This window comes from Neolamprologus multifasciatus, chromosome 12 (genome assembly GCF_963576455.1).
Source record: "Neolamprologus multifasciatus chromosome 12, fNeoMul1.2, whole genome shotgun sequence".
NCBI lineage: Eukaryota > Metazoa > Chordata > Actinopteri > Cichliformes > Cichlidae > Neolamprologus > Neolamprologus multifasciatus.
The window spans coordinates 25,335,057-25,353,136 of record NC_140450.1 but is presented as its reverse complement, the minus strand read 5'-3'; the positions used below and the strand labels follow the sequence as shown (position 1 = coordinate 25,353,136).

The window sequence follows — 18,080 nt, the reverse complement described above, 5'->3', positions numbered from 1 at the left end:
GCAGCAGGAGAGGGAGGGGGGAGAATGAGAGAAGAAGAGGTAGCTGACAGCGTAAAGACACAGAATAACTCCAGCTTTTTGTCTTTTTTTTTTTTATTGTAGCTGAAGTACGGGACAAATCGCATTTATTTTCATCTCAATACAAAACGCATACTATTAACTCTGAATACCAGCGGATTCCGCTTTTTACAGGATGGTAGGCAACTCTACTAACTAACCATATGAATAAAATAAAGTTCACCAATAACATCATAGCACCCACTATGCTGTCCTCGCCCTGAGTCTCTTAGTTTCACCAGCTAGACAGCGAGATAACGATGCTCCAATAACCAGACTTATTTCCTTTTTGCGCTGATTTATTGAAGAATGGCCTCTGACCATTGCCTTCTCTTTGACCATCGTAAAACTGAAAGTACAAAATACTGTATTAGCTAACTAACATTGAAAACTAGCTTGTTACACTCTTACAACAAGCTAACAAGATAAAACTTTCAAATGTACAAATTATCGAACCATTTTTACACAAAACAAAAGATAATAATTATTTTATCGACACTCATACTTACAGACATATCTTGTCCAAGGCAACAACATTTTAAGGTCCGTATTAGCTTAAAACAATAACCTTACGGTATCACTTTCCGCCATCTTTTATTTCTTCTTCACGTTCTCATTTTTCCTTTCCCAAAGTAACCGAACCCATATCACAAAGCAGCCACTAGAGGGAGCTCTAGGGCAGTTTACAACTCTAATATCCCATTTAAGTTATAAAAGGCAGAACACTCCCCGCCTGGTACAATATAATTGTGCCACTACAACAAACTTTTCTAATAAACCTTTTGAACAGTTTAGGGCTATTTCAAACACTTATTTATCACTTGATAAAAGCAAAACCATATCAGCGATGGGTCTCAAAAACACTTTTTCATTTCCATCCTTCACAGTCTTTACTTCTGCTTTTCGAACCTTATTGTCCTTGCTCTCAAATGTTCTTACAACTTTTCCCATGGACCAGTCATTTCTGTGTGCGAGAGCATCTTTCAATAACACAACATCACCAACTTTTATGTTTGTTTTATCATCAGTCCATTTTCTCCTTTGCTGTAGTGTTGAAAGATATTCACTTTTCCACTGTTTCCAAAAAGAGTCTGCCAAATACGGTGGCCCCTAGAGACAAAGCACGTACAAACTCCAAAACACTTGCAAACTCCAAAACACATGCAAACTCCAAAACACTTGCAAACTCCAAAACACATGCAAACGCCAAAACACTTGCAAACTCCAAAACACATGCAAACTCCAAAACACATGCAAACTCCAAAACACATGCAAACTCCAAAACACTTGCAAACTCCAAAACACATGCAAACCCCAAAGCACATGCAAATTCCAAAACACAACGGAAGTGCTCCAGGACGCTAGGGGCAGTGTTGAGCTCGATTTGCAAAATAAACGGCAAGTTTGTCTGTATGGGACGGTCTAGTCTCTGTCGCGTTTCCCAGGTTGCCTAGCAACCATGATACTAACCGCTGGAAACGTGTCATACAACTTTGTTTGACAGAAATGAAGGAAAACATATTTTGTTCATTTGTTTGTTTGTTTCTACAAGAGCTTTGTGTGATTTGATAAGTATCTGAGGTTGAGACCACAGGACAGTAAAACATGATTTTTGGGCTTCATTTCTGTACTGAACAGTCATTTAAGATTAGTTAGTAAATAACAATTAGCTAATGTTGTTCATGAGACTAAAGTCATATCACTTTGGTAATGTAAATATAATATGGCCAATATTATAGTTATTATATTAATCATTATTAGCTATTACAGCAGTGAACATGAACTCTGTGTCAAATACTGAGCCACAGTACAGATTCAAGTTGCAGTTATTTATAGGTCTTATCACCTTAAATCTTCACTCAAAGACAAGTATCTTTGACAGTGCATATATAGGTGTATCATATATAAGAGAGAAATGTTGTTCCTTCAGTATGTTGGCATTACTAAATTTGGCTCATTGCTTACATACGTGTGTAAAAAGAAATTATATGAGCTGTGATAACTGTTTCTGATAAAATGAAGAGTAGACTGATATATTGAATATTCCTTTATTGGGTGAGAAAATCAGACCATGTCATAACTGCTTTAAGTCATACAGAATAGATATCAGAGCCTTAAACAGGCTGACTTCTGCTAAATGGGTCAAACTGGGCAGAAAGTATACAAACACATAGCATCATTATAGAATATGATGTAACACTATAGATCAACTTACCTCAGAATATATAAAGCATATAAACAATTACAGCAATATGATGCAACAAACACAGCACTGCTACTAATCCAAAATACTCAAAGCTTCATAGAACTGAAACAAACATTTATTTTTAGGTCCATTCAGCTGCTGATACATACTTTAGGTTTCTGAATATTAAACTTGTTTCTTCCTTTCATAGTGTGTAACTTGAAGGCCCTGAGTACTTTCTCCCACACTGCAAACACTGGAATGATAAAATTATTTGAACATTACCTAATAAGACTGATTCAGGACAGACAATTAGTTATGTTAAACTTTCCTAGCAGTCCTTCACAAACAGGGAACAGTCTGTCTATTCTCTCCATCTGTCAGCTGCTGCTGGCTCTTCCTCCTCCTCTTCCTCACACACTGCTGAGTCCTGGTGGATCATCAGGGGTGCAAAGCCTCACAGATGATGTGCAGCAGTGAGTCCCTCAGTCTGTCCTCACTCTGGACACTTGCAGTTGTCACACATGGAAATCAAATGCGTGATAAGCTGCAGGATTCAAACACAAATGTAACTTATAAATACATGTTCATACTTTTATTACACAATCAGAGAGAAAGAAAAAGAGAGAGAGTGCAGGACAGACAGACAGGTGACAGCCTCAGGTGTATACACTGCTACAAAACAGCACAAAAGAAGGAGGACTGTGTTATTACGAAACAAGAAGAGTTCCCAGATGGTACAGTGGACACGTGTGTGACTCCTGTGATTAAAGCACCTTTCTTTCAGCTTAACGAGTGAACCGTCAGCTCGTTCAAACACACGTTAAAGTCCGTTTGGCTCTACACCACCGAACAGTGGCAGCAATATAACATAGCTAACATTAACAGTGCAGTGAATCCTGCTTGTGCCGTGATATTCAGGACTGCAAACCGAGCAGCATCACTGACTTTCAGCCTGTTGTGTTTGTGGATATATGACTGACTTTAATTATCCATAAAATCATCACATTCTCTGTAAGATTAAAGTCAACTATTGAACGGCGTATATTTTGGAGTAAAGGCTTTAAAACCAAGTTAGTACAAACATCGCTAATGTCACATAACTTTCCCGACATGTGGCCAACAGTAATGTTTTAATGTTCTTCATTATAAAAAACATTTGCGCATAAATAAGTGACATAATATTCAGTACTTACTTCTGAAAGTTTACTCTTGGCGGCTCCGCTTCAGCCGTTTTTTTCGGCAAAATTATCCACATCACAGGCGAGCTATGAAATCTGGGATATGTTGGGCCATGAAGGCTACAGCGACCCATTCTTAAAATTCAGGGAAATTAAGGACGCATTTGAGGGCCGCATTTCGAGCAGCCTTTGAATTGGGACAGCCTTCGTCGAGTCGCTGTGACGTAATCGGCCTTAAAATGTGGACTTTAAGGCTGCAGACCCCAAATCCGGTCATTGGTACATCCTGGCTTGTGTAGTTACTAGGTAACAAAAGCTCAACACTGCCCCTAGCGTCCTGGAGCACTTCCGTTGTGTTTTGGAATTTGCATGTGCTTTGGGGTTTACAAGTGTTTTGGAGTTTGCATGTGTTTTGGAGTTTGCATGTGTTTTGGAGTTTGCAAGTGTTTTGGAGTTTGCATGTGTTTTGGAGTTTGCAAGTGTTTTGGAGTTTGCAAGTGTTTTGGAGTTTGCAAGTGTTTTGGAGTTTGCAAGTGTTTTGGAGTTTGCAAGTGTTTTGGAGTTTGCATGTGTTTTGGAGTTTGCAAGTGTTTTGGAGTTTGCAAGTGTTTTGGAGTTTGCAAGTGTTTTGGAGTTTGTACGTGCTTTGTCTCTAGGGGCCACCGTAGCCAAACACTGTACTTGCTTCCATTGCTTTGAGTAGAGGTCTGGCGGTCCAAAGCTTCCTGTTGGTGCAGATAATGCATTGACCTTTTGTGTAAGGAGCATTGCTGGAGTGAGAAGGTTTGGTTTGTCTGGATCTGTTGAGACTGGTACAAGTGGTCTTGCATTCATTATTGCCATTACTTCTGCCATGAATGTACTTAACACTTCATGCATTAGTTGGACATGTACGGCTTTCAACAGAATACCATCTAGGATGCGCCTTGCTACTCCAATAAGTCTCTCCCACGATCCACCCATGTGTGACGAGTGTGGGGGATTAAACAGCCATGTGCATCCTTTCTCTTGCAGGTATGAGTTTAGTTCTGTGTCCTTGTGATCAATTTGCAACTCATTGCATGCTCCAACAAAATTTGTACCTCTATCAGATCTGAGTATTTGAGCAGGTCCACGGATGCAGAAAAATCTCCTCAGCGCATTGATGAAGCTGGATGTTGACATTGTTTCAATGAGCTCAATGTGCACAGCTCTCGTGGACATGCAGGTGAAAAGCACAGCCCAGCGTTTACTGTCTGCACTCCCTCCTCTGGTGCGACGTGTGGTGACCGTCCAGGGTCCAAAGACATCCAGTCCTACACTAGTGAACGGTGGCATTGGTGTCAGCCTGTCCACGGGTAAATCTGCCATTTTTTGGGTCTGAAGTCGTCCTCGAAGCTTTCGACAAAGAACACACTTGTAAATAACAGAAGAGACGAGCCGTTTACTGCCAATAATCCAAAATCCAGCACCTCTGAGCGCTCCGTCTGTTAGGTGACGCCCCTGATGTGCTACCTTCTCATGATAGTATCTAATAAGAAGGATGGCTATATGATGAGCATTTGGGATAATGAGTGGATGTTTCTTATCTTTTGTTAGGTTAGCAGGTGCCAATCGACCTCCTAGTCTGAGGAGCCCATCTTCATCAATAACTGGATTTAATCTTTGAAGACAGCTTTGTTTTGGAAGTGGCTGATTTTCTTTTATGCATCTGTACTCTTCTTTGAACGTTTCACTTTGTACTGTGTGAATTATGAACTTTGCTGCTTTAGACGCTTCATCTGCGGTGTTAGTTTCACTGAAACACTTCCAGCCTTTACCTTCTGTGTTTGTTTTCTTGAATGATGCTGCCACACGCTTCAGTGATGCAATAGTGCGACACAATCTCATCCAATGAGAGAATCTTTCAAAACGGCATGGCTCTAGCTGTGTTACTGAGGCTTTGATAACAAAACTTGTTATATCAGGTCTGATCTCTGCATCTGTGTCAGGATCGATCAGTGTGAAACTATCACAGTGAGACTTCTCTATGTCGTGTTGTGTCAAAAAGGAAGGACCACTAAACCAGCTTGTAGAAGCCAATGCAGAAGCTGCAATCGGTCTAGTGGCTGTGTCTGCTGGATTGTCACTAGTGGCTATGTAAAACCACTGTGCTGGATGTGTAGTCTTTCTGATTCTAATCACTCGGTTAGCCACGTAAGTGTAGAACCTCTTTGTGTTGTTGTGTATGTAACCAAGAACGATTTTACTGTCTGTGAAAAATCTGACAGTGTCTACTTCAATGTCAATCTCATCTCTAATGAGTTCGTACATCTCTACAGCTAACACTGCTGCACATAACTCCAATCTAGGAACAGTGTGGGCGGGTCTTGGGGCTACTTTGGACTTGCCCATGATGAAACCTGTGTGCCACTGACCTTCACTATCAATAGCTCTCAGATATGCCACTGCTCCTATAGCCATGGTGGAGGCATCTGAAAATATGCACAGTTCTTTTTTCACAGCAATGGCCTGGGAGAACGGGAAGTAGCACCTCGGTACCTGTAGCCGCTCAAGATCCTTCAATGAACTTCTCCATCTGCTCCATTCATCTTCTCTTTCTGCAGGAAGTGATTCATCCCAGTCCTTTTGCTCTGAGGTCAATTCACGGAGAAGAGCTTTTCCCTGCATTGTGATGGGTGACACGAAACCCAGCGGGTCATACAGACTGTTAACAGTGGCTAAGACACCTCTCCTGGTGAACGGCTTTTGTTCAGTGGTGACGTGAAAGGTAAAACAGTCCTTCTTAAGATTCCACAGTACCCCCAAGCTCCTTTGCAGGGGTATGTCGTCCAACTCTAAATCCAAGTCTTTTAGATCCTTGGCTCTCTCGGCAGCAGGAAACGCTTCCACTACTTTGTGGTCATTAGAGGCTATTTTATGTAACCTTAAGTTTGACTGTGCCAGCATCTTTTGAGCGCTTGTGAGTGTCTCAACAGCTTCTTCCACTGTTGCTGTGGATGCGAGACCATCATCAACATAAAAATGTCTCATTACAAACTGCTTTGCATCATGTCCGTGCTCTTCTTCTCCCTTGACTGCGGCACGCCTCATACAATAAATAGCCACAGCTGGGGAAGGGCTATTCCCAAAAACATGAACCCTCATTCTATAGTCACAAATACCTTGGTCGGGATCATTATCTTCATACCAAAGGAATCTCAGATAATCCCTATGATCCTCTCTCACTTCAAAACAATAAAACATTTGTTGCACATCAGCTGAAAATGCTACAGGTTCTTTCCTAAAACACATAAGGACACCCAGTAGTGTGTTATTTAGGTCGGGTCCACTTAATAAGACTTTGTTAAGGGACTGTCCTTCAAATTCTGCACTTGAGTCAAAGACTACTCTCAGCTGATTAGGTTTTTGTGGGTGGTACACACCGAAGGATGGCAAGTACCAGTGTTCTTGGTTTGAGTCCAAAGGTGGAGCGACTTCTGCATGGTCATTGTCCAGCATGTTTTGAATGAATTCGATATATTGTCTTTTCATTTCAGGGTTCCGGTCCAGTGTCTTTCTGAGAGACTGGAGGCGCTTGAATGCTTGCTCTCTGTTACTCGGAAGCTCTGGTCTTGGAGAGCGGAATGGCAAAGGCGCCACCCAGCTGTTACATTCATTTTGATACACCTCCTTCTCCATGATGTCAATGAAGTCTTTGTCCTCTACTGACAGTGCTGGTTTGTCATCATCTTTTGTCCTGTCAAAAACAGTTTCTCCCAGTTGATTGGTGTTTGTGTTTCCCCTGTCCTTTTTGGGGTTGTGTGTGGTGTTTAACTGGTCTTTGATTTGAAACGTGTTAGGACATGGGCAGAGGTAAGAAGCACGGCCATTCTGAAGAATATGTGTTTTGAGAACACTCACACTAGGGGGCTTATGCGTCTTCCCCATGCAGGCTTCCCCAACTATAACCCAGCCTAAATCCAAACGCTGCGCATAAGGTGTATTGTGTGGCCCATTGATTCTCTCTCTGACTTTGTGTACCTGTATAATGTCTCTTCCCAAAAGCAACAGAATAGGTACTTGTTCTTCTACAGGAGGTACTTTTTCAGCTATCTTCTGTAAGTGTGGGAACTTCATGGCCACTTGTGGAGAGGGAATCTCTCTCCTGTCGTCTGGAATCATGTCACATTCAATCAGGTTTGGGAGTGGGAGCTTTACTTTACCATCCATTGACTCAATCATGAAGTTTACTGCTGTTCTGCCGACATTATCTGACAGTCCTGAGCATGTTCTGAGCTTGTAAGTCTCTGAGCGTGTCTTAATATTAAAGAGCTCAAAAAACATAGACTTAGCTAGTGACTTGTTACTTTGTTCATCAAGCACTGCATACATCTTTCTAGCCTGTTCTTTTTCGCCTTCTGGATAGACTAACACAGGACTTATTTTTGAGCATGAATGTGGGCTATCTTCATCACCACAGACTTCTGTGCATTTGGAAACAACTGAGGCATTTGCACTATCCTGTGTCTCCCCGCCATCATCTTTATCAGCTCCAGAGCTCTCAGCTGGAGCAGGGGGTGGACCTGGATGTAGCACTGCTAAATGCCTGTCGCTACCACAGTCCATGCATTTTATTTGAGCCCTGCAGTCCCTTGCTAGATGTTGAGTAGAGCCACAGCATTTAAAACAGATTCTGTTCTCTTTTAAAAATGACTTGCGCTCATCTATGGGCTTTGCTCTAAAACTCTTGCACCTTTTAAGAGGGTGAGGCTTCTTATGTATTGGGCATACCTTGTCAGGGCTTTCTATAGGCTTGCTGTAACTATTTTGAGGTGAACTAGTGTCTGTAGGAATGTCCGTTTTGTGTACACTAATCACTTGCCTGTTACTGCCTCTGAAGCTTTTCTCCTTCTTGAAGCTTGTGTCGGCAGGAGGTGTGATGACAAAGCTTGGGTCGTTTCTTATTTTGGCTTGTTGTCTTACAAACTTTGAAAAGACACTGAAAGGGGGGAAAACAACTTTATGTTCTTCTTTGTACTTTGCTCCTGTTGCAATCCATTTTTCCTGCAGTCCATATGGTAACTTTTCCACAATGGGGTTGACTCCGCGAGCTGTGTCCAAATATGAGAGGCCTGGTAGGTATCCTCCATCTTTTGCACATTCTATTTCCTGCAGAACGTCACCCAGCTCTCTTAACTTTGTGTTGTCTCTGTTGTTTAGTTTGGGAAACTGTTCAATCTTTTTTAACAGTGCATTTTCTACCACTTCTGGAGATCCATAACATTCCTCGAGTCTTTGCCACACAAGGTTGAGAGCTGCAGCTGGATTAAAGACATGGACTGATCGAATTCTTTTGGCCTGGTGACCAGACTCAACTCCAAGCCATTTGACCATTAAATCTAGCTCCTCTTGAGCTGTAACATGCAAGTCTTTAATAGCACTTTGAAATGACGCCTTCCACGCCCAGTAGTTTTCTGGGTGGTCATCAAACTGCAAAAGTCCAGTACTTAACATTTCCCTCCGTGTCAGGTACCTTGTAATATCCTGGACACCCTGTGTCTCTGTTGATGTTTGAGGAGTGTTGAACGGATAAGGTTTGGGGGAATCCAGTCTCTCTCTCTGTTGTGTTTGGAGTTCCACTTTAACATTAGCCTTTTGAGCACTGTGTGAGCCGTCATTGTCTATATCTGCATTCATAGCCATTTCGCATTGTTCACGTGCAGCTTTGTGACAGGCAAGTGGATCTACTTTTAATTTGAATCCTTCAAGGCAAATATCTGAGTGTTTTTGTACATACTCTGCTGTGCGTTGTTTTGGACTGGCGGGTGGTCCAACCAATGGATAGCGCAGTTCACTTTTTGAGAGTCCCTCCTCTTCTTCTTCATAAACTGCAACCTCTGCTTCTGCAATTGCAACAGCCTTTTGACAACTCAAAACATGTAAATTAGCCTCAAGTTCAGTTTTTTGTTTCATTATAGCTGCTTCTCTTTCTGAATACGCCAGCTGTGCACGTGCAGCCTCTGCTTTTGCTCGTGCTTTAAGTGCTGCAGAACTTGTGGATGAACGCTTGGATGTGCGCGAGCGTCTAGACTCCCCTTGTGTGTCTGCGTTGCTTGCATTATCCTTGTTCTCCATATTCTCTGCGTTGTGCACTTGTTCTGTTTCTCTTTGGTCTGCTGTTTCTTCCTCTTCTGGAAGATCCAGTTGATATTGCTTTCCTGACCGCAGACTCATAACTGATGTGCTGAAAATAGCTCCTCGTGGTTGTGCCCGCTGCGCTAATGTCTTTTTACTATGCTGTCCTCGCCTTGAGTCTCTTAGTTTCACCAGCTAGACAGCGAGATAACGATGCTCCAATAACCAGACTTATTTCCTTTTTGCGCTGATTTATTGAAGAATGGCCTCTGACCATTGCCTTCTCTTTGACCATCGTAAAACTGAAAGTACAAAATACTGTATTAGCTAACTAACATTGAAAACTAGCTTGTTACACTCTTACAACAAGCTAACAAGATAAAACTTTCAAATGTACAAATTATCGAACCATTTTTACACAAAACAAAAGATAATAATTATTTTATCGACACTCATACTTACAGACATATCTTGTCCAAGGCAACAACATTTTAAGGTCCGTATTAGCTTAAAACAATAACCTTACGGTATCACTTTCCGCCATCTTTTATTTCTTCTTCACGTTCTCATTTTTCCTTTCCCAAAGTAACCGAACCCATATCACAAAGCAGCCACTAGAGGGAGCTCTAGGGCAGTTTACAACTCTAATATCCCATTTAAGTTATAAAAGGCAGAACCAGTGTTGCCAACTTAGCGACTTTGTCGCTATATTTAGCGAGTTTTCAGACCCCCTTAGCGACTCTTTTTCTAAAAAGCGACTAGCGACAAATCTGGCGACTTTTTCTGGTATTATTGGAGACTTATTTATGACGACTTTTTGACGTGAAAACGCGTATCGCTCTCACTCTCAACAAGCAGCGGTGCTGCCGTGGGCGCCTCACCCGTGCCAAAGCGCTCACGGGTGGAGGATAGTCCTCCCCCAGCTGCTATCAGGGCAGGAGACGTTCACACCTGTGCGTCCAAACTGCAAATGAATCGCGCATGAGTTCTTCTTTTACTGTTAGGCTGTTTTGTGGATCACAAGGTTTAAAACTACTTATAAACACACACTCTCACACACAAAGTAACTCCACCAGAGTGCCAATTTCGGGTCACTTTTGCCAGTCCAGGCCTGGATAAAGGAGCAGGGTTGGAATTGTGACATTAAAAAACAATAATTGCTAAAATAAATTTAATTTGTAGTTCTAAATAAATTCTAACTGCATTTAGGACGTTTTTTACTCACTTTATGTCTCTTCCACAACGTTATTTCTCTCTCCAACAACGTAGGTTACAATTACATTAGCATGACAAATTATGCAAATTAGGCGATGACGTCATTTGGCGACTTCTAGCGACTTTTAGGACAGCCAATAGCGATTTTCCTTACTAAGGAGTTGGCAACACTGGGCAGAACACCCACCCAACTGTATAGAAACTCTGTCATGCTAGCTAGTACACAGTACAAGTTATTGTAACTGACTGTAAGAAGTTAGCACAACGAAAATAAACTACACCAAAACTTGGTTTATATCTGACCCAGATAGACTACAGGTCATAACTTCTTACCTGAAGCTCATTTCACCTGACAGTCGGACCGGCAGCCGCCTTGGGTCTCTCCACCTCCGCCTCCCCTTTCCCCCATCCACCTGCTGGCCTCCACCACTTGCTAATTTTACTGAATCTGTGAAAGCTCCACCATAGCCACTACCAAACAATTGAGTTATTTTTACACGTCTGCCAGCATCTGTCCAATCCCCACCTTTCACTGTTTACACGGTTACGAAAAAAAGACAACAACAACAAAACATCGGCCCATTTAAAACAAAAAATTACCATCGGGCCACCGGCCAAATGCCCGGTATGCCCGATGGCCAGTCCAGCTATGCTGATGGGGACTGTGAGGGTTTGCAGTTAAATTCCTGCTCTTACAGGATCAGTGAGTGTCTGTTTAAAGATTATTAACATACTTTTACATCACTATGGAACACCAGCATTTCTGCAGAGGACAGAACCCCCTGCCTTAATCTACCATGATGCTCTGTGCTATGTTGTCATGGCAATATGAAGTCAAATAAATACAAATGTAGAAAAATGCACATTTAAAGGAGGACAAGAAGACAGGCAACTGGAAGAGCTTTTGAAGCAGGAAAACTTTTCTGGATTTCTCTTAATTTAACTGGAAATTTTGCTAATACAAGTCAAAGAAGAGGAAACAAGGAGGCAGGTTGGATTATATTTGAGGACATGAAGGAGAAGCATGAGAAGAAAACAGCAGAGCGATGGTGCAGAGTTGGATCAAGTCGAAGAAGCAAGCATCAAAACTGTGAGTAAACATAACACACAAAGAGTTAAAAATTACTGTGCTGATTAAGGAAACATTAAATTTGGTTAGTTTGGGGTCTCGAGCTTCAGGTTTGTGGCTTCAGTTACTCTCATAATTGAGGAAAGACAAAAAATGTTTCTTTTGAAAGGTTGTTGGAGGATTCTTACTGTAAGAAATATATGGATGTGCATCTGCTTTTATTTAAAAAAAAAACAGTTGAATTTTATTTAGTCACATTGGAAAGGGAAAACTGGAGGATCAGGACAATAATGTGGCCAAATTTACTGTTTCCTTAATCAGATCAATAATTTTGATCTGAACTAGAAATGTTGAAATGGGTTATTTTCTTTCTTCTCTACTGATCACTGTGTTACATGGTTAGTTACTTGTCAGTCTACATGGTTAATGGTACTTTTAAAAAATGCAGTTTATTCGGAATTTTGTAGAAAAAGGCTCTGCACCTGTGAAAAACAAATCCAAACCCCCAAAATCACTGTAGATCAGAGTAGCTAAGCTCTGGTTAACTGCAATTATATTACAGGAGATTAAAAATATTAGGATGATTGAAAGAAACAAAGATTGCTTTAAGGTCTGAAGATTTGACTTTCCTATTGTAAGAGATGAAAACTAATCCATGTGTGACACTGAGAAAAAACTGAAAGCTAAAAAGATCTGGAGGTCCAAATGTTGTTATAAAAATGTGCAAACTTGATTTAATGACATTAGAAAGAAAAAATGGAATGTTTAAAAAGGTAATATATAAAAATGATTTTTATATTACTTGAAAAAATGATGTTGGTTAGTGCAGCTGTATTTGGAAAAACTGCTGGGTCACTAGTAAGATGAGATTTAATGTGATAAACTGAGGGAAGGTAATATAATCTGCACACTCGCTATTATTGTTGTAATCCACACACCAGCAAATATTTTATCAAACATTAATCATAATTGGTGATCAATGCAAGTTTTAAGCAATTATATTTATTTGCATTCAAAACCAATTTACAAAATATAAAAAAGAATCTTGTTTTTTTTTTTAAGATAAAAAGACGTTTCTAACTGACTTCAGTTAGGTGAGCTGTAGAGGAGATTGATGAGCACGCAATAAAGTGAACTTGTTAGGGAGAGATTGCAATCAACTCAAATTTTGATGATAGACACAGATAAAAATGAGCATTTTTTTAGACACTGATGTGTGGACCAATCACATGATTATAAACCAGGTGAAAATTGACTTCAAACTTTTGAGCTGTAGTGTAGATTGATTACAATGATAGGGTATAATTATCTATTACAGAAGAATGTATAGAAGTATGAGGACAGAGAGACACTGTTAAAAGTTATGAGCTGTCTTGATGCAGAGAAAGTGGAGTTTGTCATCCTGGAGCTTCTGCCAAGATTGAATGATGCTCTGCCTCTGTGGTCAAGTTCAGACATAGGCTTTAAGCAACCATGAGCCACTGATAAGCGTGATAGATTAATAAGCATGTATAAAGTGGACTTGTTAAACAGCTCTGATAGGAGAAAGTCAATGAGCACGCAATAAAGTGGACTTGTTAGGGACAGTTTACCATCAGCCTTGATAAAGTTTAACTTATTTTGTATTGAAAGACAGACTTTAAAGAAGATTCTTATTTGAAACTGGTGATAAAATCCAGGTCAGATACAGTTACATACAAGCATACAGTACACACTACTGCTCAAAGGTCAGAGGTCAGTTAGAAAAGTCCCTGATTTTAATAGAAAATTGGCTTTAATGTAACATCACATGAAGGTTATCAGTAATGTTTCACAGCTTTAATCAAATCCTTCATCATCCATAAGTTGTGATGGAAAAATGTCTGCAAGCGTGCAGGAGCCCATTTTTAGAGACAATCACTCCTGTGTCATAATGTTCATTGAAGTTTATCAGGTCAGACGACCAACAGATGATAAGAAATATAATCTTACTAATTATTAGAGTTGAAAAGTACTTTGCTAATCAAAATTCAATGAGGTTAGGCTGGAGCTTGAGATGTTAACATAACAGGTTCAGTTTGTGATGCATGAAAGAAAATAAATCTTCTACAAATCTATTGGAGAATTCTGATTGTAAGAAATGAAAAATATTCAAAGAGTGAAACTGTTAAAAAAAGTGAAGATTTTGTGCAGCTGAGTGTTGCAGCCCCTTTAGAGGACAATGGAAACTTGGTTTCATGAGGTTAAAAACAAACACTGGGATGATCCAGACACATTTATTGTTTCTTTAATCACCACAATAGTTTCAGTTTGTGCAAAAATCTTTAAAAAGCTGTTTTGAGTGATAAGTTAGGCTTTAATGTGTTAAGCTTGAATTAGATAAGACAATGTACCACTGAACACAGGAGGGATTATTGCTGAAAATGGGTCTCTGAACACCTCTGTAGATATTCTATTAAAAATCATTCATGATTTGTGATCAGTGTTAATATTAAGCATTTATATGATTATTTTCATAAATTGCTGTGATTCAATCTGAAACCTAATTTGAGTCTATTCAGAAAACAAGACATTTCTAATTCACCTCAGACTTTTGAGCTGTAGTCTACATTGTAATGATAGTGTATGGTTATTGATTAGAGCAGATGATATGAGACTATCAGGAGAGACTGTTAAAAAGTTATGAGCTGTCTTGATGCAGAGAAAGTGGAGTTTGTCATCCTGGAGCTGCTGCCAAGATTGAATGATGCTCTGCCTCTGTGGTCAAGTTCAGACATAGGCTTTAAGCAACCATGAGCCACTGATAAGCGTGATAGATTAATAAGCATGTATAAAGTGGGCTTGTTAAACAGCTCTGATAGGAGAAAGTCAATGAGCACGCAATAAAGTGGACTTGTTAGGGACAGTTTACCATCAGCCTTGATAAAGTTTAACTTCATTTGTATTGAAAGACAGACTTTAAAGAAGATTTTTATTTGAAACTGGTGATAAAATCCAGGTCAGATGCAGTTACATACAAGCATACAGTACACACTACTGCTCAAAGGTCAGAGGTCAGTTAGAAAAGTCCCTGATTTTAATAGAAAATTGGCTTTAATGTAACATCACATGAAGTTTATCAGTAATGTTTCACAGCTTTTAATCAAATCCTTCATCATCCATAAGTTGTGATGGAAAAATGTCTGCAAGCGTGCAGGAGCCCATTTTTAGAGACAATCACTCCTGTGTCATAATGTTCATTGAAGTTTATCAGGTCAGACGACCAACAGATGATAAGAAATATAATCTTACTAATTATTAGAGTTGAAAAGTACTTTGCTAAGCAAAATTCAATGAGGTTAGGCTGGAGCTTGAGACGTTAACATAACAGGTTCAGTTGGTGATGCATGAAAGAAAATAAATCTTCTACAAATCTATTGGAGAATTCTGATTGTAAGAAATGAAAAATATTCAAAGAGTGAAACTTTTTTTAAAAAGTGAAGGTTTTGTGCAGCTGGGTGTTGCAGCCCCTTTAGAGGAAAATGGAAACTTGGTTTCATGAGGTTAAAAACAAACACTGGGATGATCCAGACACATTTATTGTTTCTTTAATCACCACAATAGTTTCAGTTTGTGCAAAAATCTTTAAAAAGCTGTTTTGAGTGATAAGTTAGGCTTTAATGTGTTAAGCTTGCATTAGATAAGACAATGTACCACTGAACACAGGAGGGATTATTGCTGAAAATGGGTCTCTGAACACCTCTGTAGATATTCTATTAAAAATCATTCATGATTTGTGATCAGTGTTAATATTAAGCATTTATATGATTATTTTTTAAAAATTGCTGTGATTCAATCTGAAACCTAATTTGAGTCTATTCTGAAAACAAGACATTTCTAATTCACCTCAGACTTTTGAGCTGTAGTCTACATTGTAATGATAGTGTATGGTTATTGATTAGAGCAGATGATATGAGACTATCCGGAGAGACTGTTAAAAAGTTATGAGCTGTCTTGATGCAGAGAAAGTGGAGTTTGTCATCCTGGAGCTGCTGCCAAGATTGAATGATGCTCTGCCTCTGTGGTCAAGTTCAGACATAGGCTTTAAGCAACCATGAGCCACTGATAAGCGTGATAGATTAATAAGCATGTATAAAGTGGGCTTGTTAAACAGCTCTGATAGGAGAAAGTCAATGAGCACGCAATAAAGTGGACTTGTTAGGGACAGTTTACCATCAGCCTTGATAAAGTTTAACTTCATTTGTATTGAAAGACAGACTTTAAAGAAGATTCGTATTTGAAACTGGTGATAAAATCCAGGTCAGATACAGTTACATACAAGCATACAGTACACACTACTGCTCAAAGGTCAGAGGTCAGTTAGAAAAGTCCCTGATTTTAATAGAAAATTGGCTTTAATGTAACATCACATGAAGTTTATCAGTAATGTTTCACAGCTTTAATCAAATCCTTCATCATCCATAAGTTGTGATGGAAAAATGTCTGCAAGCGTGCAGGAGCCCATTTTTAGAGACAATCACTCCTGTGTCATAATGTTCATTGAAGTTTATCAGGTCAGACGACCAACAGATGATAAGAAATATAATCTTACTAATTATTAGAGTTGAAAAGTACTTTGCTAAGCAAAATTCAATGAGGTTAGGCTGGAGCTTGAGACGTTAACATAACAGGTTCAGTTGGTGATGCATGAAAGAAAATAAATCTTCTACAAATCTATTGGAGAATTCTGATTGTAAGAAATGAAAAATATTCAAAGAGTGAAACTTTTTAAAAAAAAGTGAAGGTTTTGTGCAGCTGGGTGTTGCAGCCCCTTTAGAGGAAAATGGAAACTTGGTTTCATGAGGTTAAAAACAAACACTGGGATGATCCAGACACATTTATTGTTTCTTTAATCACCACAATAGTTTCAGTTTGTGCAAAAATCTTTAAAAAGCTGTTTTGAGTGATAAGTTAGGCTTTAATGTGTTAAGCTTGCATTAGATAAGACAATGTACCACTGAACACAGGAGGGATTATTGCTGAAAATGGGTCTCTGAACACCTCTGTAGATATTCTATTAAAAATCATTCATGATTTGTGATCAGTGTTAATATTAAGCATTTATATGATTATTTTTTAAAAATTGCTGTGATTCAATCTGAAACCTAATTTGAGTCTATTCTGAAAACAAGACATTTCTAATTCACCTCAGACTTTTGAGCTGTAGTCTACATTGTAATGATAGTGTATGGTTATTGATTAGAGCAGATGATATGAGACTATCCGGAGAGACTGTTAAAAGGTTATGAGCTGTCTTGATGCAGAGAAAGTGGAGTTTGTCATCCTGGAGCTGCTGCCAAGATTGAATGATGCTCTGCCTCTGTGGTCAAGTTCAGACATAGGCTTTAAGCAACCATGAGCCACTGATAAGCGTGATAGATTAATAAGCATGTATAAAGTGGGCTTGTTAAACAGCTCTGATAGGAGAAAGTCAATGAGCACGCAATAAAGTGGACTTGTTAGGGACAGTTTACCATCAGCCTTGATAAAGTTTAACTTCATTTGTATTGAAAGACAGACTTTAAAGAAGATTCGTATTTGAAACTGGTGATAAAATCCAGGTCAGATACAGTTACATACAAGCATACAGTACACACTACTGCTCAAAGGTCAGAGGTCAGTTAGAAAAGTCCCTGATTTTAATAGAAAGTTGGCTTTAATGTAACATCACATGAAGTTTATCAGTAATGTTTCACAGCTTTAATCAAATCCTTCATCATCCATAAGTTGTGATGGAAAAATGTCTGCAAGCGTGCAGGAGCCCATTTTTAGAGACAATCACTCCTGTGTCATAATGTTCATTGAAGTTTATCAGGTCAGACGACCAACAGATGATAAGAAATATAATCTTACTAATTATTAGAGTTGAAAAGTACTTTGCTAAGCAAAATTCAATGAGGTTAGGCTGGAGCTTGAGACGTTAACATAACAGGTTCAGTTGGTGATGCATGAAAGAAAATAAATCTTCTACAAATCTATTGGAGAATTCTGATTGTAAGAAATGAAAAATATTCAAAGAGTGAAACTGTTAAAAAAAGTGAAGGTTTTGTGCAGCTGGGTGTTGCAGCCCCTTTAGAGGAAAATGGAAACTTGGTTTCATGAGGTTAAAAACAAACACTGGGATGATCCAGACACATTTATTGTTTCTTTAATCACCACAATAGTTTCAGTTTGTGCAAAAATCTTTAAAAAGCTGTTTTGAGTGATAACTTAGGCTTTAATGTGTTAAGCTTGCATTAGATAAGACAATGTACCACTG

The 18,080-nt window shown here is 39.3% G+C and overlaps 1 protein-coding gene across 1 annotated transcript; it reads right to left on the bottom strand.

Annotated features, from left to right (window-relative positions):
- Window positions 1-247: 247 nt before the first annotated feature.
- LOC146507108 (uncharacterized) lies at window positions 248-9,087 on the bottom strand. Its single transcript, XM_085180875.1, has 2 exons — window positions 4,087-9,087; window positions 248-1,167 (listed from the first exon to the last, which is right to left on the bottom strand). Exons 1-2 carry the CDS (start codon window positions 9,085-9,087, stop codon window positions 868-870), a joined length of 5,301 nt encoding a protein of 1,766 aa, XP_085037001.1. The 3' UTR covers window positions 248-867.
- Window positions 9,088-18,080: the final 8,993 nt, after the last annotated feature.

Excerpts from the sequence above, each read along its gene's own strand:
- LOC146507108 (XM_085180875.1), bottom strand. The coding sequence starts at position 9,087 with ATGGCTATGAATGCAGATATAGACAATGACGGCTCACACAGTGCTCAA. Across the intron at positions 1,168-4,086 it reads AAGTACAGTGTTTGGCTACG|GGGCCACCGTATTTGGCAGA; the intron begins GTGGCCCCTAGA and ends CTTTGTCTCTAG.